A 27,089-nucleotide genomic window follows, 5' to 3' on the forward strand; every position below is an offset into this window, starting at 1 on the left:
AGGGGAAATATTGTTAGAATCTGTAAATTTTATAATTTTCCATGGCCATACCTGTGTTAGAATGATTTTTGCTGATGCTTTTCTTTTATAAATAGCCTCAGGCATATCCCAAATTAATGTCCAACAATAATCGGCTAGGATGTTAGTATTTCATTTCCCTTTATAGCGGCTTTCCATCACCTATATGTCTTGGTGGAAACATTCACCATGTTTGTCACTTACGTCTCAGAGGTTGTCAGGGAAAAATCCAAATGTGAGTGGAGGAAATGTATTTTCAAAGACATATTACATCCCATAGCTCTGTATGAAGTAAGAAGTTGATTAACAATATTGTGGTAATTGTCGGATTTTTGTTTACCGAGAAAATATTTGCAAACGTCTTTAAATGAAGCCCAAGTTGCACTTTTTACAATATTTAACATTGAGTTAAATACATCATCTTTGACCACTCTCTTATTTGAGGACCAACAAATATTCCTTCTTTAATTTTTCCTTCACTTACATTTGGGAATTTCTTCTACTTGATGCACAAAAATCCAGGACTATCCTTCTTCATTGCTTTTACAAAATTTTTCATCCATCCCAGCTTGTTATGGAGAGGGGGTAAAGATATTTTTTGGTTCAACTAAGGGCTGGAATAATATTTTTTCCATTTGGAGTTAAGTTGTCTCGTTTCTTTCACTCTTTGATAACATAATGTTTATCCCTAGCTCGGCTGTCCCATTTGCAAAGAAAACACATGTACATAGTATAGCCTAACTGTATGCCTAACAAAATAGCTATAACTTTCAAATCACCACATATGTTCCAGCTATGTTTTTTATAATTTATTTTTTCAAGAACGTCTTTCACCTCATCATATGTCTCTTTCAAATTAATAGCATAAGCAATTGATATCGAAGGATATTTGTTGCCATTATGTAGTAGAACTGCTTTTAAACCATACTTGGATGAATCTATGAAAAGGTGCCAATTCTCAGGTTTATGAACTTGTCCTAAGTGCAACATAAACTCATCAATATTTATGTAATAAACCAAATTATTTTCATCAATAAAGTACTGAGAAAGTTCTTTTTGTCAGTTTCAAAAGCCCAACATTTTTGTATTTTTTTTTAAAAGTAAATTCCAACCTTGCAGTCTTGATCCTAACAGTTCAGATTGATTTTTTGATAAATTTAAATCCCTAACAGTCATTTTATTCTTGTGATATAAGATGTGGCTTACTGGAAGATAATTCAAAATCAAAATCATTGTTGTCTTCTTCAATATTGTCTGATTCTTCATTGCTGCTTTCAAAACATACATTCACAGGTGACTCAGGAACTGGAATAATTTCACGCAAAGTACAGGCCTGATTGCAATAAAGAATATTTTACAGTATGTTTAAATTTTTAGAAATTCCAGACACACTTGTTAAATAAAAGTAATAATCGATTACATAATCCTTTGGTTCACGCCAAACCATAGGTAGACCAAATGGTAAAGCTTTCCGTATACCTTTTAGCCATTCTCTTAAATAAACAGAACAATTAGTGCATATTATATGAGGTGCCCACATTTTATCCTGACCACCAATTTTATACTGAAATTACAAATGATATGCTTTTTTAGTTAAAGGTGTAATGTTTTTTCTATTTAATTTTATGGTAAACTCACCACATATTTAACAAAAGGCATCCACATCATTTACACAATTTCAAGGTATTATGATACTGCACTGTTAACAAATTTAAGACAGCGTAAGACTGAACAAAATTAATTCATTCCTAAATCTAATGCTTAATACAAATAATACAGCTCTATTTTCAGCTACATGTTTTGACCTCCACAGACATGATTAACCTTGTCCATGAAGGCCCATTCTACAGTATTAGATATGATGTCATAATATGTGATTTTGATATGATTTAATTCTTTGTCTAGTATTGTTTATTTATAGCTTACGAATTATGTTAACAAAGGTAAACAATAAAAAATGAGCTAACAAAATACAATATAGAAACTTAAACTGCTAACTATATGTTGAAAAATGAAAAAAATCATTTATTAAAATTTTTCAAAAATGGTGGGTGATAAAAAATTCTGAATTCATATTCATTTTCAACATCAAAAAACAGATTAATCATGTATCGCATGTTAGGAAACAAAAATTATGTTTATCAGTGTTTTTGAATATAATATTACTTTCAGTGTTTTAGCTAGCATACTGTGTTTTTGTATTTCATGTTATCTTAATAACATATGTTCTTTTGTAATACTGTGTATTGTTCTAATAAATAAATTATATAAACATACTGTATTTGAAGGAGTCTAGATGCAAAACTGGACATTTCCCTTTTGCAACATTTTCAATAAACTAAAATAAACTTCCTAAACAAACAGTTTTTGATTTAAGAAGATAAGATTTTTTTCTAATAATTCTTCAGGGCAAATGTTTATTTTTGAACATGAAATAAATGATGTGATATTCAATGTAAATTGGTTATTTTGCTTTAAAAATTGGAAATGTCCAGGTATGCAACTTTCTTTCTTTTTCCTGTTTAGCCTATGGTAATTATATTTCAGATAATACTTCAGTGAATGAATGAAGATGATATAAATGAGTGTAGTCTCAGTTCGATGATTCCCAAGATGTGTGGTTAATTGAAATTCAACCACCAAAGAACACCGATATCCATGATCTAGTATTCAAATCTGTATAAAAATAAGTGACTTTACTAGGACTTGGATGCTGGAACTCTCGACTTCCAAATCAGCTGATTTGGGAAGACACGTTCACCACTAGACCAACTCAGTAGGTTCCAGGTATGCAACTGAAAGTGGAAAAGTCCACTCTTATGCAACTATACATTATGGAAATGTCTGAATTAGCATTTAATATTGTGTAGGAGATAAGGAAAATAAAATGCTAGTAAATGTTATTTTGTAGATAATTTATTTTGCAATCTAATAAAAAATTACAAATAAAAACATTCAGTACAAAAACTCAATAAATTTAACACCAAAGTCATAATTTGTATCTCGATGTTCACAGATTGGGTCAAAATCTTTTGCTCCATAAGCTTTATCACTGTGATTAAATGCTGAATATGAGATCAGCTACCTCAGTCCATAATGGTCCATAGTGCTTCGATAGCAACTTAACTACATCATCTAGCTTTGATTGTTTTATTTTCACTCCCTTTTGTAATATCAATGGATTTAATAGTGGGTAGTGTACTATCATCAGAGATAATGCTTTGCCAATGTCTAATTTGTACAATCCTTTAACAAGAACTTTGTAAACTTGTGAAAGTTTTTTATATGTTATTATGATAATTTAACATTTACTTATTTGAAGATGCCAGTTGGATAGAACTTCCAGGATATTAGTAGTCTCAGTTTTCTAATCGTATTTGTGAAACTGAAATATTAATCACAGTACCATAATGATTGAAAATTTCTAAATAGTCATCAGGTTTAATTATATTGGCTTTTGAATGTCTATATCTATTAGGCCAAAAACGTGGTCTGCTGGCAAGTAACTATGGCTTGTTACGGTAAACAGTATTCTACTGTATTGACATTAGTAGGAATGTCATGAGCAAGCCAGTTTTGGCACATCATAACCAGTGTTGATTTTTTTTCTGGCCCCCATATCCATCAGAGACCAGTTGAAGTGTATCTATTTCTGCAGGAAATTCTGAATTTTTTAATCTGTGATAAATTGCCAAAAATATTTTGCAAGAACCTTTTGGATATTTAAATTTTGACCATGTATAACAGAAAACATTATTTATCTTTGGTCAGGTCACTTTTCAAGGTTAAGCCAGTTATTTTTACACGGATTTGAATACTAGATCGTGGATACCGGTGTTCTTTGGTGGTTGGGTTTCAATTAACCACACATCTCGGGAACGGTCGAACTGAGAATGTACAAGACTACACTTCATTTACACTCATACATATCATCCTCTGAAGAATTATCTAAACGGTAGTTACCGAAGGCTAAACAGGAAAAAGAAAAAAAGGTCACTTTTCAAGACCCTTGAACTATTGTAAATTTGTTTGAGTTGTATGTTGCTTAGTTAAATAACATTAAGACTTTTTTCACCCAAGATTTTAAAAAAGGTTTTTGCCTGTAATTTATGTAAATGAAGTTGTACCATATATTCTGATATTTTGCCATAATATTCAGCATGTTTAAATGCCTTCATCCAATATATTTATCAGTAATAATTAATTCAGTAGTTAAAATAGTAGCTAAGAGGACACCTGGTTTCATTAATATTAACAAGCACAAAAAATAGCTGGTAATACTGCAACTGAACTAAAATGGGGTTACGGAAGAATCTGTTTTTGCATCTAACGCAAACATTCATTCATAAACTTAAATTGATACAAAATTTCAAATTTTGTTGTAAAACAAATTTACTTTGGTGCAAACCTTTTAAATAGTAATCATTCACTCTTAACCTCATTATAGTCAAAAAGTAGAAATATCCTGTTTTGCATCTAAACCCCTCATTTGTGTTTTTGTTCCTCCTTTTCATATAGTTGTTGAGTTGTGGCTGCATCAATTGTTTAACACTACTACTTGTTAATAACCCACTTCGATGCTGTTACCCGTAATTTGCCTGTTTTTGGAGCTGTACTCACAAAAAAGGAAAGGTTGAAATTGACCCAAAACGATTGAAACTTCAAAACCTAATTTTCGGGTCAACAACTTTCCTCCATACCAGAACACATTTTGGATCTTTTCAAAATTAGTTCGCAGCTGGCGGTGATTGAAAAAAATCGAATTTTGGCTTCAAACATATTTTGAATTTAATTATTGCAAAACCAGCTTGCACCTCCTGTTGCTCGCAAAAATCTGATTTGGGTTTCAGACTTCATGTTTTGGGACTATTAAAACCAGCTCGCTCGCAAAAATCTAATTTTGGTTTTCTAACAAGTCATCCTTCAAGTTACAACAAATAAAACTTGAAAACGTACCAAAAAAACCTAGTTTTTTGCCCGTAACTCCGTTCCTATGAACAATATTGTTTAACTTGAAAATCACTTTATTCCAAATAGGTTTACATCACCCCACCAACTTTCATCAAAATCGGGTAAGATTTGGGTCCGGTAGGGCGGACGAAAAAATCTTACACATACATACATATATATATAAACATTGCAGAATCGTGTTCAGGAGTCTGCTAAACGTAAAGAAAAGTTAGTCTCCCCTCCGCCCCACAAACCCTTAGGAAATCTGATAGGGCATAGAAGCAATTTCTACAAATTCTTTGAACACCTGCTAAAAGTAAAACGTAACTGTAAAACGTTCACAAGTTTGATAACCAAATTGCCAATCTAGCTACGAGTAATTAACAAAGAGTAAAGCGCTTTAGTGAGCTGCTTATGAACTATCTGAGACGTTTCAATAATAGTGAAATACCGCGTCATCGTCTTGCTTATTACTTCCTGGCCATGTAATTTTGTGTATCGAAACGTAAATGTGGCGGTTACAGCTGTTAGCCCGACTCTGACAGTGTTACACGTCATTCCTTTACTATTAGTTTGTGTGTATGTTAAACATTAATTCAGTGTATTGATTTATCTGATAATGTTTTTATATGTGGTAATGAGCGTTATAAGTGTCAGTTTGCATAAATTTCTCTTTTGTGTCTAGTAATTTTCTTGTTTATATTCTTATCATTTATAGGTTAAGTGACCGGTTTTAACGTTTTCATAATTGTGTGTACAACATTAACATTAAAATTACTATTTTACTAATTTCTTCTTAAATTATAAGTAATGGAGTCATTATATCATCAGACAAATAGATTAGTGCAAGAGACTCAACAGTGTTTTCAACAATTAGAAAACAATAAAGGAGGAAATACACAGAACATCGAAGCTGAAATTCAGGCGAGAATTGATTCAATTACTAGGTATTTTATTGTCTTTATTAAGATGACTTTGTAAATTTAATAGATATTTCAAATATTTTTTTATTATTTATAGATACTATCGTAAATAATTTTTAGACTGCGAGCAAAAATAATCTTTCAGAAAGAATTTATCTTAATATCAGTTACCCTATTTGTCTAAGAAAATAGATTTTTTTTGTGAGCATTGATAACCTATTTATGCAGACATATGAAATAAGTCTCATGCATACAATGCTTAGGAACTTATCGGTTTTAATGTACTGTTTTATTTTTTCTTGAAGGAAACAAGTTATAATATTAACATGAACCTTTAACTAACTCTTCCTTTCTTTTTTTTTGTGAGAGATTGTAAAACAAGCCATTTTCTTCTTAAGCTCATCTGCTGATGGGCTTATGGATGTTCCTTATTTATGAATGGTTATTAATGTTGTTGATCTGGTAAAATTTTTTGAACAGTTAGAAAAATAGTGTTTTGTTTGTTAGATAAAACTATATATTTATATTGTATTTGTTGATTTTAGTATCATTTTGTCAGTTAATGTTTACAGTTTTGCCATTATTTTATTGTATTTAATTTTTAATAGTTGTGTTCTTATGTACGCTGGTTTTATTTTTTGGATGATACAGTATTCTGTTTTTGGTGGTTAATCATAGTATGTAGATGAATATTTTTAACCGGTTTAATGACTTTTGACTTGCTTTTTTTTAAGTTACCTGTATTTTATTTTTATTTAGGATAACATATTAGGCTCAGTATTATGTTTATTATCTTTTTCTCTTTAAATGTGTGTTCTGAAGTTAATATTGGAAATATTTTGAGTTTGTTATTCATCATATCTCTGTTATGTGATTTAGATTATTTAACATGAGCAATGTAATTGACTATATTGAACTCGCTCACTACGATTTTTATCCTTATCTGTCTCCAAATTTACAGAACTTGTATATACTGTGATTTTCTGTTTGCGTTATTTATTCATAATATTACATGATATTTTATAAACTAGGTCTATGGTTCATTGTGACTATATGCAGTTATGGATGTCTCTGATTTTGATGAAATTTGGAATATACCTTATTTAGGACCTAAGTTATTTCTTACAATTGAAATTATTCATTGGAAACACCTTCACCTGAGTTACATTCCTCATAAGTTATGCAGTATCCTCACCAAAAATTTAATAATTCAGCATTATACAAATGTAATGTACATTATTTTTGAATGAAACAATTTGTTTTCTTAGAAATTAATATAAAGAATGAGATTATATTCTGTTAATACTAAATTAATTTAGATTAAGCTTACATTATTTTCAGAGTAAATAACTTTGTTTCATTCAATTTTAATTAAGTTTAAGTTAGATGTGTTTATAAATTTGGCAGAAACTTTCTGTCATTTATCTGATGGTAGTCACAATTCAAGACTTTTGCTCAACTTAACCTAGCTTAACCTTCAGCAAATTAACATTATTCTTAACTAAATTTAACCGAAACCAAATTGTGTAATTAGCAAATAATGTTTATTACAAAGCACATTGTAAAATAAACAAATTTTGGGTGAGGTTATTACAGAATTTACAAGGCTTATAACTCGGGTGAAAGGCATTAACAACAAATTTCAATTTTAATGAATAACGTACAACTAAATAAATAAATAAAATACAAGTTTTTTCAGTGTTATAAAATAAAAATATTTTTATTAGTGGATTTTTTATTACAAAAATTGGGTTTTGGATATTTTATTTATATATTCTTACGCATATTCTTTTTCTATGTAATCTACATGATAGATGAGTGGTTCCCAATCTGTGCTAACAGAATAAAATAAAACTGAATGAAATAAACGATTAATAAATAAAAATAAATTCCAAAGTTTTTAAAATGTAATCTCATTGTATGGTCATTATACAATTATCTATATATCTCTACATTACATTGTTTCCTTACCATCTATCCCTCCCTCTTCCTCCAGTCACAAATCTCACTCTTGACACTGCTGTATATATAAATTGAATTCCATTTTTCTGATTTAGATATTACTAGTTATGTTGCAATATATGATACAATCAAATTATTATATTGCTTTATAATTTAATTAGATTCAAATAATGCATATAGGAAGCATATTTACTTATTGATTATTACAGATAATAGGAAAAAAATTGTTTAGTTTATACATTTATTAATATTAATTATCAAATTTCTAATATATATAAATTACTAACGATAACGTAGAACTAAAAATACAACTTACAGCATTCTGAAAGTTTTGATAATAATTCTGGTTGAAATCTTAATTTGAAAAATTACATGATTCCTTAAATGATGGCAGCTGGTCTGTTTTGGATACACCATCCCTACATATTTATTGATTGATATCCTAAACAAATGAGAAAAACTTTTTACAAACTACAATACATTATAGGTTGAGGCAATGAAAAACTAGCTTTTAAAAAAAAAATCTTTAATTTTTTTAATTAAAAAAAAACAGTATATATATATATATTACAGTTATGCAAAAGAACATCACCTTGAGTTATGAAATATGAGGTTCAGTATTTTTTTAAATGTCTGCTAATGTTAAGGGCATTTATTGTTTTTTTTTACTGTTAGTTTTTAGTCAATGAATAAATCTGTTCAGATTTTGTTATATTTCTGGTGTGATAACTTCAATTCCTTCTTTAATTGTAATCTATAGTTCTGTGGGACTGGGTTTCATACTTTTATAAGATTTTCACAGGAAATATTTCAAATCAAGGGATATTTCATGCCATTGTACAGTTGTAAATATAGAGATCAAACATGATCCTAAACAAAATATGAATTTTGTTTATGAAAAAACAAAATTCGTATTTTAAGCATTATTTCCTGCAGATATTTAAGCATTTCCTGCAGAACTATCGCTTTATCTTACAGTGTAAACTGTAGAATCATATTGTTGAAAGTGGATATTTATAAGTTCATGTTGTTTAAATTAAGACTACGTTGTCTTTAAACAAATTGGACCCTCAGCATTCTTGAAAAATGGCCATTAATATCACCGGTTCTGATAACATTTTGAATAATAACTTTCTCTAAATTCAGTGATCATTTATTTATGTGAAAATTAATCTTTCATCAGATATCAATATTATTATAGTAGAAATAGATTAATTCCCGTATTTTTGACCAGAATATAAAAAATGAAATTTATCATGACAAATCTGTTATTGCAAATTTACAATTTTGTACGTATGAAATACGATATGCAAATGAAAAATATGATGCAGCTATGATTAGAAGAATTTTAAGATGTTTGAGTTGCCACTTGTTAAATGAACTGCATCTAACAGTATTGCAACTTTTACTACACTCATCAGTGTTACGAGTTTGAACAAATGTATATTATTCTACTATATGATGGTGTAGTTTATAATGTTATAATTTGTTTTCTATGCCTCTTGAAGTAGATATAAGAAGTAATGATTAATGTCATTGATAAATTTTTGTGGTTTCTTGATTTCTACAAAAAGCGGCCAAACTGTAATCCAAACTAGAAAAACATTTTGCACAAAGTGAAAGGTGCTGGCAATTGTAGTTTAATTCTTCTACCATGAACATTACAAAACTCCTTGAATCATGCCTCTCATTTTTTTGTCAGTTGCCATTGTCATGGAATCGAGTACTCCTGCTATATCAGAGAGTCTAAAATAAAGCTCAGTCATTAGATTTTTAAAATCGAAAAAGTGAACACTAGTGACATTTATCATCATCTAAAGGCCATTTATGATGATGAAACTTTTGTTTGAAGTACTTTGAGTAGGTGGGCAATAAAACTACACATCAAAAGCTAGTAAAATGTACAATGACGATGAACCTCACACTGTTCTAACTACTTCCTGTTATCGATGAGATGCATCAAAAGAAAGTGGATGAATTGATTCAAAATGAGGCATAGCACACAACAACCACGTAAAAAATATGTCTGTATCATATTCAACAATATAGAGTTGATAATTCTGCAACACTAATGCTTGTCCACACACATCTCATGCTGCTACTGAGGGTTTTGTAAAGTTGAAATTTAAACCTATTTTTTCTTCTTTCTGCAGTTAAAGATTAATATTAAGGCTATTCATGAATGATGAAGTGAACAATGCAGTAAGGCCATGGATTAAGGAAAGCCCCCAGGGTTCTTCATTGTAAGAATGAGAAAATCATTGGGAAAAATGTGTAGCTGTAAATTGTGACTATGTGGAAATATAAATGTTAGCTTTTGTAGCCAATAAAATACACTTTTATCCTTATTTGTACCATTTGACTAGGTCATTCCATGTCAAGTGATCCAGTTTTGAAAATTGTCCTCAGTTTACCACCTCCAAATATCATCAAAGTTTTGGTGAAGGTTCCCCATGGTCTGAAATGCCATTTTACCAAATTGCAGCTCGTTATCTCCTTGGCTGATTTTTTGTTGCTTATTGAAAATGCTTATAGTTTGTGGACACATGTAAAAATTGTTATCCTTGACTAACAATTTTGATGACAATAATAAAGATACAGATTCGAGTTTTGGTACTGTTGGTTAACTTATTATTCTATAACCGAATATTTTAGTCACAAAGGTATCTTTGGGAACTTGGTTCAGCAGCTGAAATTCAGCCAAAAATCTGTCGCAACATTTTGGAAGTCAAAGTTTGAGCTTATATATCTCCTTATCTAATTCTTTAATCAGCATGAGACTTTCTAATTTGAAAAGAGAATAATTATGTGTAGGATCCTGCAGTTTCAAAGCAATTGGAATCTGATGTCAGGAGAAATCCATCACCAAATTTGGTCAAAAGTTTTTTATCATGATTTTTGGCCCATCTTTGAAGACATATCTCTGGTATACCTTCTCAGATTTTGTTTGTTTTGTAATAGGTGGAAAGGGCAGATTTTAAACAAGATAATCCATGCATTTTGTTTTTTGACCCATATGTAATAGCAGGTAAGAAAGCTTTTCAAAGATAATTAATCTTTTGCTTGGGACAGATTTTTAATCTGTGGACATTTCTAGTTAATTAAAACAGCTGAAGGTGGAAAAACATTCAGTGCTTCAGAATATTATTAGATTTTTAAAGAATGTTCTAAAATTTACAATATCTTTAAAAAATTTGGGTTTTCCAGAAAATTTTCTAGGCTGATCTGAAAAAAATCCATTTTCAAAAATGTTCTAGAATGTTCCAGAAAACTCCATTCTATAGAAAGTTCCAGAATATTCTGAAAAACTCCATTTTCCAAAACATTCTAGAAATTTCTTGAATATTCTGGAAAATTCTGTTTCTTCTAGTCTTGAAGGTTCTTTATTTTGAAGAAAGGGTATATATCAACTTTTGCAAATTAGCATAGTTGTTAGTGAATAACTTCTATAATCAGTTGTGACATTTATTCTTACCTCAAACTGTGTTTTGAATTGTTTTAAAATGAGTGAAGTTCTTGGTCCCTGTCATTTTGCCAAGCCTGATGGCATTCAAAGCCATCAACGTTTAATTTTGGAAAAGCTTTATTGTTGCCTGTGAAAGAACTATCAGCAATGGACAAAGCACTTTTACAGCAGCGATCTGGAATTAGCTTTATGAAGATGCTGACATGTTCCTATCACAAAGCTGTTTTGCTGATGAAGTTTGAATTACAACAAAAGGACTGCTGTAATACATTTGGAAAAGTCGCACAAAGCCAGAAAAGGATTGTGGCCTACTGATATTGATTCTGCTGACCGATTAAAAGCTTTAACAAATTATGACTTAAAGCCAGGTCAAACGTTATGTTCATGATGTAGGCAAGAACTGGCTCAAAGAGAGATTCATCCAAAGGATGATCAATCAGAATCTAGTGATGCAGAAATAGTAGGGCTTCCGGAAGAATAGATGCCTCTATGTCACCACTTGGAATCTTTCCTTTGAAGCTTAAATGTGTCAGCAAGCAGGATTCAAAGGCTACCTGAAGCAGAAGGTAAGAAGAATACAAGATGTTGTTGCTACTACACTCAAGCCAGCAGCAGCTGCTGCTGCTGCTGGCTTGAGTTACTGATGTAATGCATGAAGAGCTGAAAGCCAAACTTTTGATCTCAGCTTGCCCACAAGTTGAGATTTTGACATTGGCACCCAGTAGCTGGAGTATTGAGAAAACAGGAGATGAATTCCAGGTTTCAATGTGAATGGTGAAGCAGGCTAGGAAGCTCAAATCTGAAGTTGGTATTTTCGCAACATCAGAAAAAAAGCAGGAAAAAATTGAAGGATGATATTTGACAACAGGTCCTCAAATGTTTTGAAGATTATAAATTTTTTCCGAATCTGCCCAGAAAAGAAAGATTTTATTTCAGTTAGGATCAATGGTGAAGAAGTCCTCATGCAGAAATGTCTACTTATGTGCAATTAAAAGAGATGTTCATAGCTTACCGCACACATTATGGCCATGAATTGACTTAAAATTTTGTGAACTTAGGCCAGAGTGGTGTATTACATTGCAGTTGTTGCTGTTAGCACACATTCAGTTTGGGTTTGTACCGTTCATAAAAATATTAAGCTCATGATAGCTGCAATAGCCATTAAGGATGACTTCAAGGTGTTGATTGAGAAAAGTGTCTGCAGCTTAGAATCTAAGGATTGCATGCTACAACATTGTGAATAGTATCCTGGAAAAACTGCTGATTTGAAGTCCCATTTATTAGATGAGCTTAAAGATTTTGACTTGGAGAAACTAATAGAATGTATGCAGGGGATTCATACAAACAGAAACACATTGAAGATAACAGGCGACTATGAAAAATTTTATTGAAGAGCTTTCCTTAAAGGTTTTTTGCCTGACTAGCCACCATTTTGTTTCAAAAACATCAAACTTCATATTTAAAACAAGTGAAGAAAAATTTAAATGTTAATCATACCAATATCCTGATTGATTTTGCTGAGAACTATTTGTTTGTTGTGCAAGATGCTGTACAGGGATTCCATCAGGAAAATAGCCAAGCTACACTGCATCCATTCATGGTTCATTACAATAAAAACATAAACCACCTAGCTTCAGAAATCTTAGCATCTGGTCAGTGATTGTCTGCGCCATGATGTTATTGCTGTTCATATGTTTTTGACTGAACCGATGAAATACTTAAAGACAGTGACTGAAATAAAGCATATATATTACTTCAGTGATAGTTCAGCTGCTCAATACTAGAATTTTTTCAATTTGTGCCACCATGAGGAAGACTTAACAGTTGAATGGAACTTCTTAGGTTCTAGCCACGGAAAATCACCTTGTGATGAATTGGAGGTTACTATAAAACCATTAGCAGCACCCAGTCTTAAGCGAATTATAGAAAACCAGATATTGACACCAAGAGACTTACTTGAATTTTTTAAAGAAAATATACCAGGAATCACATTCATTTTTATTCCAAGAGAAGAAGTTGAGAGAATCTGACCTGAACAGGAAAGCTGGTTTAGTAGTGGTCACACAATTGCTGGAACAGAAAACCACCAATTTAAGCCAGTAAGCAAATCTAAAATCCAAGTCAGCAGAGTCCCAAATGATACTTCAGTATTTGAAGCTGATGTTTATAAAACTGATAAACCTACTCAAGGCATATCACTTACCAGCTTGCAACCAGGCCAATATGTGGCTTACATATATGACAATACTTGGTGGATTGGAAATATATGTGATATATCTTTTGACAAACATGATGCCATCATTAATTTTATGCACCCTCATGGTGCAGCTCATTCTTATCATTGACCCTCTAGAAAGGACACTTTGCTGGATTCCAGACCAGCACATTCTTGCTACGCTTGAAGCACCATCAACAACATCAATAGGATGACAATATGTGTATCCAGAATATAACCAGACTATGATTGAGGAACAATTTAAGCTGAAATGGAATTTAAAGTATTGTGCTAAAAAATTTCTGATTACTTCAGATATTTTTATTTTATTTTGACGCTATTGTGTTCTATAATATTGTAGTACTTTATTGCACTTTGTTATTACTACTACTACTATAATTATATTTAATTTTGTTTGTGATTTTAGTATTTTTGTGCATGGGTAATAAATATTTAAAAAAAGTGTTTTCCCCTAACAGATATAATTAGTTGAAACTGACTCCTGTGCATTCAATAGTAGGCAAGTTACAGCTAATACAGTTAACAGCTTTGTATTAACAGAAAGAAAAATGGATGATATTACCTGATAAAAAATTACTTTCTACTAGAGAGTATTCATCTAATCCATAAACATTACAGAAAACTTGCTCCCTGGGTGAAAAATGCATTATCTTACACCTGTTTTTTTCTGCTACTGCAGGTCTAAAAAGAACTGCATGGATTTTGTAGTTTAAAGGTTGATATTTCTAACTATTATGAAATTAACAAAATCTAAGAAGGTATACCTGAGATATAAGCTTTCAAAGGTAGGTAAAAAATCAAGCTAAAAATGTTTTGACCAAATTTGATGATTATTATCTCCTGACATAAGCCTCTATTGCTTTGAAACTTTAGGATGTTGCACACAATTATGACCTTTTTCAGGTTACAAAGTTTCATTCCAATTAAAGTACTAGATAAGGAATTATATAAGGTCAAAATTTGACTTACGAAATGTTGCAACAACTTTTTAGCCGAATTTCAGCTGATATATCTCAAAACCGGGTGCTAAAAGAAACTTGTGAATAAAATATTTGAATTCAGCATAAAATGTTAATGAAAAGTATTAAAACTCAAACCTATAGCTTTATTATTGCCTTCAAAATTATTAAGTCAAATTTAGAATTTTTTTGGATGTTTGTGCAAACTACCATTAAGTACCCTTTTTTCAAGAGATCACAGTAAATCATCAGTACCAGATATAGAGCTACAATTTAGTAAAATGGCATCTAAGACCACAGTGATTGTCCACACAAAATTTGATGAAGTTTGGAAATGGTCAACTGCAGACCCCTAGTCCACTTGACATGGAATGACACAACTGTCTCTTTTTATTAGCAAGTTATGAGCGATTGTGAGTTATCATAGTGTATTTATGGCATTATGTTTCAGCCACCCTTCCTAGTACAGCTTTAATGTTTTATTTTTAAAAAAAATATAGTTTCTACATGTTTTCTAAATAATGCTGAAATAAAGTACTGGATTAAACTGTGTAAAAAATATCTTACCTTGTAGACAATGTTATAATGCAGATTTCTGGATTATACAAACCTGGATTTCCTGGATTATACATGCCTTTAGTCTTAGTTCTATCATAAACATTCATTGATACCTTGGGTTTTTGGCCTTCCATGCTACCTCCTTTCCTGAATGAACCCTTTATATACATTTTTAGGCAGTTTATTGGGGCTAATTCTTCCCAGATGATCATGTTACTTATCAATATCCCAAATGACATCTCCATTCATCTTATCTGTTCATTCCTAATATGGTCCCTCAGGAGCATATTCAGAATTTCCATTGAATTCATTCATCTTTCAATTTTTGTATGCATTTTCCATATAACTGAATCATAAAGTTTCTACTGCATTTTAAACAATTATTTTCTTTGTATCCTATATAAGCCAAACTGAAGTTCAAAATAATGAAATGGTGTTACATTGTTATGTTCCTTTTCTTATTAATTTTGATAAAAATTCTTTTCATGTGATTAATAACCGCAAGATAATATGTCTGTCTGGACCCATATTATCTGTTATCTGTTGTGACGTGTTTGTAAAGTTTTTATGTAGCAGAAAATTTAATATACAAATTACATAAACAGAGTAAGATTGTATTCGTTTTCATACTTTATGTGGTTTTGAGCTTTGTGGTAATGTAGTTTTGTCTTCCAGTTACATTTTATTATTAATTATATCTTTTTTTCATCATATGTTCTGAATAGTATAATTTAAAAAATTTTTTGAATTCATAGAAATGTTTTTATATAGTACTACATATCCTAAGTGATGATTTTTAAATTAAAAAAAAAATTCATGTTCTCTTAACTATTTTTAAAATTTATTTTTAAAAGAAAGTTCATCTTTAAAGTTTATTTTCTGATCTATTCTGGAGGTGTTCACCTTCTTACCTTATGCCCACACACACACACACTCTCTCTCTTGCCCCTCTCCTACTCCCTCTCTGGCGCCCTCTTCCCTCACACCTCCCCCTCCCGCCAATCTATCTCTCTGCCTGCTGCATCCTGGTCTAAACATTCTTATAGCTGCAATCTCATCTTTTATCCTCTGTTTTGGTTCATGGTATTTCTAGGCTTTGTAGTTAAAAAATTAATCTTCAAAAAGTAGTAAAGCCTATTAAAGTGCATGCCCAAGTAGAAGAAAGTTGTTAAGTACATGCAGTCTAGTCTGAAGAATGGGCAAGTCATGGAAAATCTCAAAATTGGACATTTTCCTTTATACTATCGCTGTTTTGCATGCTGTAAACCACTGTGTACAGTGATCAATTTTGATGAAACCCTATTTTTACTGAAAACATGCATCATTTTGATGTGATGTATGACTTCTAACACTGTTGTGGTTTTTCAAGAAATATGGTGTATGATTTTGTGAAATGAAATGCCACACCAAAATTTCATTCTTTTTCTGTGTCTTTTATTAATTAATTTAGGATTCTTATTATTCCAGCAGTAAATATTTTGTTTGTCTATCTGACCATTCAGAATTTAGTTAATCTGCCTTGAAAACAATCTCTCTTTAACTTTCTAGTTAATTATTAAAAGAAATTATTTACAACTCCTGACATAGTGGTCCATAAATGAAAGCTGGAGCAGCATTAATGCGTAATTAAATCTAATCTAATCATTTATTTGTTAATTATAAACAGTAATATCATTATCATTTTTTATTGCAGCAACTGTGAGAGGTTAGACATATTAGTTCATAAAGAACCAGTGGGTAGAAGACATAATGCCAAGATAAGAGTTGACCAACTAAAATATGATAATCAACATTTACAGGTATTTTTTTTATCTACATTAATCTGTGTTAATTATTATAAGATATGTTCAAGTAAAACTTTGCTTTCATTGATTCTGAATGATTCTTATACTGCTGTATGGTATAATTTAATAGTTTAGTTCTTTACCGCTGCTTTTTTTCTTAACTATAACAATAGATGCTACTATAGCAATAATGGGAAGTAGATGATCACAAAAACATCTAAAAAAATGGTCTTTTTTTAAATTAAGTTTGTACCTTAGGGGACATTAAGAATTTGTTAAAAAAAAAAAAAATAATTTAAATAAATTGTAAGTAGGCTGAAAAATATTTTATTACAATGCTCCCAAGTCCAGAAATCTTTTTTTGTTTGATGGACGTTATGCATATGTACATATATTTGTTGACCTGTATTTGGTATTATAACTCTGAACCCCGTTGACCAATTTTCTTCAACCTTTGTAGACAGATATTACCTTTAAGGGGAAAAAATGTATTAAATTATTGCAACAATTGGAAAAAGGAGTGGGGCCGTTTTGGACAAAATAAAATTTTAAATCTTTACCGCGGCACTAGCAAAATATTTTTAACAGTGTTGAAGATTTTTATCAATTTTTTTTAATTAAAAAGTTTTTTTAAAGAATTAAAATGTAACCACCTTAATCTTTTGGTAGCCCTTATTCTCTATAGTATTTCTTGAAATAAAAAAAATAACCAAAAATTTTCTTCCCCTTCCTAGAAAATAAAAACTTTGTTTATATAGAATTATGTCTGTATTTTTTTAAACAGTTGTAGTTTTTTTAAAAAATTTATTATCATTTTTTAGGGATTATTTTCTTAAAAAATAATTTTATCCGAATGCTTCCCCTTGAGTATGGGAGAACCCAAATTGAAAGGTATAATAAAGAAAGGTTTTTGCAATTTCTAATTTTTAATTTTCAAAACCTATTTTGTTAAACAAAAGTTACTAAAATAACCTAATACTCCTCCTCCCTTGAATCAGGGAGCTCCCCTAAAAAAAAATATTGAATCATTTTTTTAAATTTTAATTTTAATTTGTTTAAAATCAGTTTTAGTTACTATGTTAATCGTTAAAAAAAGCCTCCTGGTGCATGAGCCCTCAAATTTTCAAAAATTTTGGAGCTATTTTTTAAAATTGTGATTCTAATATACTCATATTAAAAATATTGGTTATTGCTTTATTTTGTTGAGCATTTTTGCTTCAAAAATTAAAATTAAAAGATTTAAATATAATGAAACAAGTATATGTATATTACTTATACAGCATATGTAATACTTAATAAAAAAAAAAAATTAAATCTATTATTACATTAAAATTTATTACATGTTTTTTTAAATATGTTGATAAAGAAATAACTGAAGCTGGCTAATTGAACATTTTCAAACTATTTTATTTTCATAAAGTACTAATAATGTTTAAAATGATTGGATTAAAAAACTTTCTGGATACACCAAAAATGAATTACTTAACTTGTTTGGCATAGCTGGAATTTCTTAATAGAATTATATAAAATTCAGAATTTTTAATCCTGAATAATGTTTCTTTTGAATGCTTCTTTTGAGAATACCTTTTTGACTGTCTTTCGTGATAAGTGTGAGGTTTTTCAGAACATTCCATATAATTTTGTTTTGCTTTTTAATTTATCCAGAAAGCTGAAAACTTGCAAAATCTGAACAAAAAAAAAAGCTGACGACACATCGTAGGACTTCCCCATAAACACAACTGTACACAGTTAATTTAAGATATGTATAGTTTTATTTGAACGTAATATTTCTTTGTACAGCTGTACGTTAGTACTACACTGGCGATCCTTGTGGTGACAGGGGTTACTATAGATGTAATATACTCACTTAGCCATTAGTTTACAGCATTTTTTGGGGTGTGGGTGCAATTTTGAAAAAAATAATTTTTTGAAAATATTATTTTTAATTAACAAATATGCCTAAGAAAAATAAGATCTTAATTAGGCAAAATCTCGGGGTAGTGAAGGTGACGTTGCTCTACAGTCTCACCCACTAGACCTTTAATGTTGAAAATGTAATGGCATCAATACCCATATATACAGAAGTAATTTGACCAACTTTGGTCAGAATCGGTCCAGTAGTTCTGGAGATATAAGATGTGAAAGACCAAATGCACAGGTACATACAAATATCCGGAAAATTTCCATCCGGTTTTTTGGGTTTCTTAGGTATCAAAACATCAAATCTGTTGAAAACCTCATATATCCAGAAACGGATCGATTAAAATATTTACTCTTCTACTGCTATAGCTCTGCTACAGAGCTAGATGGAAAAGTAAAAAACATTGTTCAAAACACACACTATCTTGAATGAAACGTTTTAAAGTCTACAGTACTTAAGCCACCTGTTAAAAACAGATCCTCAAAGTTCTTGCACTAGTTGGAATTCAAAACATTATATCTACAAAATTTTCTATAATTTTTTTCTGTTTTTAACAGTTAAATAAATTAAAGAGTACTCTACCGTTTGCCATAATTAAAAAAATAAATATATTTTAATTATTTATTTATCTTTGTTCATTTATCATGTTCTCTTTATAATTATATGAATAATTTTTATTAGTCTTTCATTTAGAAGGTTTAAATCTCACACGGACATGGTTTTTTTCATATGCTACAAAATGTGTCCTTTTTACATTTTCACACAGAGAGCTTTGAGCTTATTGGTGAATTTTTGAAACATATAACATTTTTTTTTTAAATTGAACCGACTTCAAAAAAATGTAAAATAAAATTAATGTAAAAAATAAATTACATTGAAAAGGGATAAATAATTTTTCCTCTTCTCCCACAATGTAATCTTTAAAGATATTTTTTGAAGTTTGACAAATTCAAACAAATTTTGTAATGAATGATTACAAAATGTCTCATAGTTACATAATCTGTATCTCATATATTTGTAACTCATTTGGAATTTTGCAGAGATTTCAAAAAATAAGTTTCAGAGATTCTACTGGCGCATTAGAAAAATTATTTTTACCTTTTCAGAGCAGTTTGTTTTTAAAATTTGTTTTATTGTTAATTTTTTTTTTTGGAGCCGGTTCAAATTTTTTTTAAAGATTTTATTTTACTCTTTTTAGTTTTATTAACTTTGTCAAAGCTGAAATATAAGCAGACTTACAAAACTGACTGCTCATAAGAGTAAAGTACGTTCCCTTGAAATAAAACAGGATTGTTTTTTGTCTATTATGTTTTTCCCATTGTTATTTTTTCTGTTTTTTTAATTTAAAATACTTGTAACTCAAAAAAGAAGGCATTTACTCAATCATTGTTCTTGCAAACTTTTATATTAAAATGATGTATCACATATTCACCAAAAAAAAAAATTGTTTCAGTATGGGGAATCCAAGATAGGGGACAAAAATTTCAAACATATAAAGTAGTAATTCTCTAACTACGTAGATCTGCACTTGTTTCTACCTCTTAGTATCCCTCAGTTTTGAAATAAGAAGCAGTTTCCAAACTTTAATTTTCCACTGTGTATAAAGTTGAAACTTTGTAGATTGCCCAAATTACGAGTTATCATTGAGTTAAGTACAACACCGGAAATAAGTTAGTCCCGTAAATTTTGAATTGAATAACATTTTTTTTTTCAAAAATTACTGTAGGAATTATTCTTAACTTTAACTGAAATCTAGTTATGTTGTAATATTGTTTTTTCATCCATTAAGGATCTAGTGAATGCTTTTTTTGCAGAGTTGGGTTCTTCCACACTTCATACAATTCTAGAGGTTGGTGGTGATTTTCCTCATGGAATCTTGAACCTGTTCTCAAATAGGTTATTCTAGAATATATTTGAAAATAAATTTTTTATAGCATTTATTTAAATTTATCTAAATACAGAATCATAAGTTGGTAATTAGCTGCTCTTAGCCTAGGTAAAGAAGATATAAAAAGATTGTGGGTGGGAAGCACTTATTTGAGTTTATCTTGTTTTAAGCAGGACAAAGTAGGTAAATTGTCACTTTTTTATAACCTACATTTTAATCTTTTTTAGAGATTTCACCTTATTCAGATTTTTTATTTATTCATTATTTTGTTTAAGCTGAATTCTAAATATGAAAGTTTTATATAGAATTACTTGCACTAGTTTTTTTTTACTAAGACCTAAATAAAAGGTGATGTTTTGAATTTATTTGTAATTTTAAGGTTTATTTTTACTGATTAATTGATTTCATTGATTTTTTATGATATCGCATTAAAAATAAAAAAAAAATAATTTTTTCTTTAAATTCCTGTGTAGGCTAACGTTAAGAATTTGGTTTCTTTGATTTTGGACTTTCACTCTTAGTTTAATTATGTATTCCAAATTAAATGTTTTTATATTTAATTAGGCAGCATTACGAATGCATCAACATGAAGTTATTAGAAGGAGACAGGAAGAATCGGAAAGAGAAGAATTGTTAAATCGCAGATTTACTCATAATTCAGCTACACAGGATACAACAATATTTATTGATCATTCATTGCAGCATAACATGTCATTACAGGTAAAATATACAAATTTTTCTTGAGGAATGAATTATTTTTCAAATTATTTATTTCACGTAATTGTATTCTAGAATTGATTATGCATCAGGCTTATTTGATTACATGAAGTGTATAAAGTAAGGTCCATTTTGAATTTGCCTCCTACATATTTGATGTAGATGGCACTTGAGTAGATCAGTTATTCAGTCTATAATCAAGCGATAGCAACAATATTTATCTTGTTAGTTGTTAATGTTCATCCATTTATAATGAGTGCCACAATTCTTGATCTCGCCAAGTGTGATGTACAAGGAGTAATCTGATTTTTGGTTTTAAACAACAGTTCTGCAGCTGAAATTCACAGACAAATTTCTAACATTAATAGGTTGAATGTTATTATGAGGGATGCTAAAGTAAGACGGTGGTTCCATTAATTTTGCAAATGAATGTTCATGATGAACATAGCCCTTCATGGCTGTCAATGATAGCAGATGAAAATGTTGATAAGAAAATTTTAAAAAGCTGACGCTTCAACGTGTCATAATTGTCTTTGATTCCTGATGTTTCATAAGCTTTGATTTGTAAAGTTTTGATTGAAAAAATTGTGTACCAGATAGATGCTAAATTAACCAACACATACAAGGAAAAATGTCTTGGCTGCAGCATATTAATTTTTGTGGCGTTAGGAAAGTGAAGGTAATGAATCGTTTGATCGCATTTGATCCAGAGATGAAACCTGGATTTCTTGTTTGAATATCAAGATGAAGCATAATTAATGCGATGGCATTCATCATCTTTTAGACCAAAGAAGGGCTAGTAAGAGAACATTTGGTAAACAAGTTTATGGCCCTGTTTTTGGGACAGAAAGGGTCCTGCTTGTCGAATTTAGAAATTGTAGAACTACAGTGAATGCCGATATGTTTAGTGAAACGTTTAATCTTAAAGAGCTACAAAAAACAAATGATGCGGGGTGCTGTCCTGTTGATTTTTTTTTTGCATGACAATGCCAGGCCGCTCACAGCAAATCATAAAGTGAAACGGTTGGAAAATCTTCAACCATCCACCCTAAATCTATGATTTGGCTCCCAGCGATTATTTTCTTTTTCTTCTTAACAGTGGCGCTTGCATGACGATGAATTGAAAAATGACATTATTCTGTAATTTAAGTCACTGATGGCGAAATTTAGTGATAGCTATAAAGATCGTATTGAAGTAGAAAGCAGAAATGTAGAAAAGTCTTAAATACATCTAGTTTTTAAGCGTAATAAAATTTTTAAAACAGACCTTACTTTAAAAACACACTTCCTACTTATATAAAAGAGTAGAAATTTTTTTCATGTTGTAATGCGTGTGCGTTGACCAGAGTTATAAAAAAAGTTTTATTACCACGATACTAGGATAAAAACAAAGATTCTCATGAATGACAAGTTTATATTTCTACAGCTGTATAATAAGTTTTTGGTAAGATTAGTAACAGTCCCAAAAAAAGAATGTATGAGAATAAAATAATTGCTTTTTGTGCATTACTATATTATGATTTGTTGAAACTTCTAATAATGAAAAGTGCAAGAATAAGAAAGGAAGATGAAGAATTTAACCTATAAATAAATTTAAAAAGAGAAAAATCCACAAACAAAAGAACTACGGAAAGAATTTCTAGAATAGTGTAGATGATTCAGACAGTAGATATTTTGAAACCATTATAATTGAATGAATAAGGAGAATGAATTGGCTGCTATTACATTAGGACAAGCCTTGTTCCTGGGGGTGTAAATAATGATTAAGACCACTGAGTGGGAAATTGTGATGACATTCAAATTGAATGTGCAATTTTTTTTTTCTACAGTCTAGTACTAGAAGTAGAGTTCAGTAAGTTCACTATGAACAGTAGACAAGGTGTGTCATTATTCAACGATAAAAGTATAACCTAATTTTTTTGTTGTAAATAATAGAAGTAATCCTTATATAAAATGTATTATTGATTACTTATTTTGTAAACAGTAAAATGCTAAAAAGTAATTGAACTGTTTACGTAAGAATTTTAATGTATGTAATTTCTCATTATCTTTTGTGGAACTGAAACACATGACAATATTATAAACTGTTTAGTTATTAATAATTTAAAATTAGTTCGGAATCCTATTTTTATAAATCATAGGTTTTATCTTCTGAAAATCACGTACTACGCTGCTCAACATATAGGCCAATGCTAATGTCCACAAAGAGTTAAGAAAATAAAGAACGCCAAGCTGGAATACAGTAGAGAATGAGACATGCAAGTAGCTAATTGTATTTTTTAGTTGTACAGGGTTATCATAAAAAAAATGGTGCGGTTTTGATAATGTTTTAAATAAAAACAGAATCACTTACAGTTTATGTTTTTTATTTTTCAAATTTGTCGTCTCAAACATTTTTTTACATAATTAATAAATTTCAATATGTGCACCCTTAGTCGCTCGACAAATGTCCAAACGATACTCAACTTCTCTCCAAACATTAGTTAACATTACTTCGTTAATGGTTGTCATTGCTTCATTAATCTAAGTGGTTTAGGTCACAAATTTTTTGTGTATAAACAACGCTTTTGATGTACCCCCACAAGAAAATATCGCAAGGTGTCAGGTCTGGACTCCTTGGAGGCCAAAGTATGGGTCCTTGCCGGCCTATCCATCGATCTCCAAATTTATTGTTCAAAGCGTCCGTGACCAATGCCTTGAAGTGCAGGGGAGCACCATCTTGTTGGAAATGAAGTTGATGAATGCTTTCGAGTTCATCCGGTTGAGGAAAGCAATAATCGGTTAACATGTCGAGATACACAACCCCATTAATTGTTTTTTCAGTATAGAAGAAAGGCCCTATTACATGATTTTTCATCACACCACACCAAACATTAACTTTAGGCGAATCGTGTTGTTTCTCGATAATTGGGTGTGGGTTTTCAGAACCCCATATTTGTGAATTGTGTCCATTAACGCATCCATTCACATGGAGTATAGCTTCGTCTGTAAAAATTATATCATCTAAAAATGATTTGTTTACACTTATTTTGTTTGACATTTCAACAGCGAAATTGTAACGTTTTACACCATCATCGGGTTTCAATTCCTGCTGTATCTGGATTTTATAAGCGTGTAATTTCAGTTTTTTACGTAAAACCTTGTGAACTGTTGATTTTTGAATACCTAATTCGACGCTTCGACGGGGGATGGACTTCCTAGGACTTCTAATTGCCGATTGTGTAATTAGTTCAACCGTTTCGTTCGGTACTGGACGACAGAAATCATTTCTGTTTCTTAACCGATCCGGTTTCTTTGAATTGCTTGAACCGACGTGTTATGTTATTTTTGTGTGGTGGATCTCTTCCGAATTCACGTCGAAACGCACGTTGAACTAAAATTACGGATTTTAATTCAGCAATCAATAAAACACACTGGGCTTTGTCTTTATCCGAGAACATAGTAACTCATTAAACACACCGCAACAACAATACAAGAACTGACGTTGTGGTTACAACTGTTGATAAAAAACTTTTGGGTTGGAGGCTTTGAGGGATACCAATATAACATCTAGAAATTTCCCTACAATCTTCCTATGAATTACTGAAACCGCACCATTCTTTTATGATAACCCTGTATATGTATATGTAATAAGTAATAAAGTAAGTAAAATAAATATAAATGGACAGTTCACATCAGTTGTATTTAGGGCATTGTGTAAGATTATTTATCCTGAAATCTTAGGTGTTAATTTTCTATAAACAATGAATTTGTTGTTTTAGTTTAAAAATTATGCCCGGTAGTAAAAACGTTTTGTTGAAAGAAACAAATACGGATCTTTCAATAATTTAAGCGACAAATGGTAACAGAAAAAGATTACCTAATAGAATAAACTGAAACTGTCTGACATTCAAGTCGACATCCCTGACTTAGATATCAGCTGTTGAAAAAAATTCTCATTATTATAACCTCTTTTGTTTATGTCAATATTTCAACTCCACCTTTTATTTTTATTTTCTAAATGCGTATATGAATCCAGATTTATATTGAACTTATCATTGATTTGTAGTGGAAGGTAATATTTTTGAAAATCGTATAATAACTTGTATTGAAACTTGCTCGATTCATCATTTTTAGCTGCTGAAGCCAAATATCAAAGTATGGAATGGAATCATCCGTGTTTACCTGTCAGGAAGAAATCCAAAACCTGCTTGTCAGCCGGGAAAATTCAAATAATTTCACCGATTGCTAACTGTAAATTTATTGCAGTTATTAGGATGAACATTGTACACTCAATATTGAGTACTATTGTGATAGGCTGGAAAATAAAGTTAAGGCTACAATAAGAAGGCAACGCCTTGATCCTCTCTCAAACGATGCAATAATTTTGCATAATAACATTCGCCCTCAAACCAGTCAAAAAAAAAAAGGAAGCTATTTCCAACACATATTTTAGTTCTGATCTCTCATAACCAGATTTTTTGTCGGTCGAGTTTTTGCACGACACCAAGTTCAGCAACAACGAGCGGGTCAAGAATGCGGTGCAAGAAAGACTTGGACACTGAGGTGAATGATTCTTTATTACTGGATAAGAGACTGAGTAGAATAAGATGGGAGTAGTGTCTAAATATAGTTGGAGATTATGTTGAAAAGTATCATTAGTGTCATTGTCATTGAATAAATAATTGTCTACTTTCATTTGTCTTAATTGTTGAATGACACCCTCATATTTTATTAATATTTTTATTAAATTTATTATCGCTAAAGGTTCTATAATTTCCATATGATCATCATATTATATGAAAAATTATTTATCGTATTTGTTTTTATCTATTACAGAACGCGAACAGAGGTGTGGATGATTTATTAAAATCTGGAAGCAGTATTTTGGACAGTTTAAAAGACCAAAGGGTTACATTAAAAGGTGCACGTAAACGTTTAATCGACATCGCTAGTACTCTTGGCTTATCTAATACAACGATGAGATTTATAGAAAAACGTGCTTTTCAGGATAAGTTTGTACTGCTCGGTGGAATGTTTTTCACTTGCCTTATTATTATGATTGTTGTTATGTATTTTACATGATGGTCTAGGGAGTTTGTTTAATGAAACATTATATAAGTATTGTAATATTTATATATTGGAAATTATGTCAGTAATTATTTTTATCGTACCATATCTTAATGGATTACAAGGTTTATTAATTACCTGATGAAAATAAATCATTTTTATTTATTATTTGTAATACTTAACACCTGATGTCTTTTTGTTTTTTTTTGGATATAAAAGGTCTTCGTAATTAATATATTGCCTTATTTATTTATACCGTTCTTTTGTGTCGCATCATACCATCCTGCTTTTTCTTTTTATACCGTGTCCTTTTGATTGTTGGTAGTCATTGTGGTATTTAAAACTTTGTTAATTATGCCTCTGAGCGATTCCGTGTTCAAACATTATATCCATTTTTTTACATCGAGAAATATATTAAACGATCAAGAGTCTGTAGTAAGACTTAAAATGTTAAAATAAAACAAACATCACTAAACTGTTACTTCAGTGTTAATATAATAACTAAACGTATACCTACATTAATGGACACCGGATAAGCGCTTAATAAACAGAATATGCTGGAATTTACCGATTCTATTTTGTAAAATCCTTTCATATTTGTATGAAAATAGATCCTGAAGAAAATTGGGCTTCCAACTTTCAAATAAAAAAATGTACT

General features: G+C 30.4%; 1 protein-coding gene and 1 long non-coding RNA gene across 3 annotated transcripts in view; one reads left to right on the forward strand and one right to left on the reverse strand.

The window, feature by feature from the left end:
- The first annotated feature begins 5,436 nt into the window (after window positions 1-5,436).
- On the forward strand, window positions 5,437-26,664 carry Membrin (golgi SNAP receptor complex member 2). Of its 2 annotated transcripts, XM_075380056.1 has the most exons (5): window positions 5,454-5,547; window positions 5,687-5,915; window positions 16,766-16,871; window positions 21,230-21,385; window positions 26,201-26,664. In XM_075380056.1, the coding sequence occupies exons 2-5, from the start codon at window positions 5,779-5,781 to the stop codon at window positions 26,444-26,446; spliced, it is 645 nt and encodes a 214-aa protein (XP_075236171.1). In that variant the 5' UTR covers window positions 5,454-5,547; window positions 5,687-5,778; the 3' UTR covers window positions 26,447-26,664. The 2 variants fall into 2 exon arrangements, with proteins under 2 accessions (XP_075236170.1, XP_075236171.1); XM_075380055.1 differs by having other exon boundaries at window positions 5,437-5,915.
- LOC142333128 (uncharacterized) overlaps window positions 7,588-27,089 on the reverse strand; it is a 32,876-nt gene continuing 13,374 nt past the window's right edge. Inside the window, exons 2-3 of the long non-coding RNA XR_012758534.1 lie at window positions 8,170-8,295; window positions 7,588-7,721 (exon numbers count right to left, since the gene is read on the reverse strand). This is a non-coding gene — a long non-coding RNA (uncharacterized LOC142333128). The remainder of the gene's footprint in view (window positions 7,722-8,169; window positions 8,296-27,089) is intronic.

Source organism: Lycorma delicatula, chromosome 12, assembly GCF_047948215.1.
Source record: "Lycorma delicatula isolate Av1 chromosome 12, ASM4794821v1, whole genome shotgun sequence".
NCBI lineage: Eukaryota > Metazoa > Arthropoda > Insecta > Hemiptera > Fulgoridae > Lycorma > Lycorma delicatula.

Bases quoted from the DNA above. Each gene is read 5' to 3' on its own strand.
- Membrin (XM_075380055.1), top strand. From the start codon at position 5,779: ATGGAGTCATTATATCATCAGACAAATAGATTAGTGCAAGAGACTCAA. The intron at 16,872-21,229 runs GTATTTTTTTTA...ATATTTAATTAG, and splicing joins ATGATAATCAACATTTACAG to GCAGCATTACGAATGCATCA. The intron at 21,386-26,200 runs GTAAAATATACA...TATCTATTACAG, and splicing joins AGCATAACATGTCATTACAG to AACGCGAACAGAGGTGTGGA.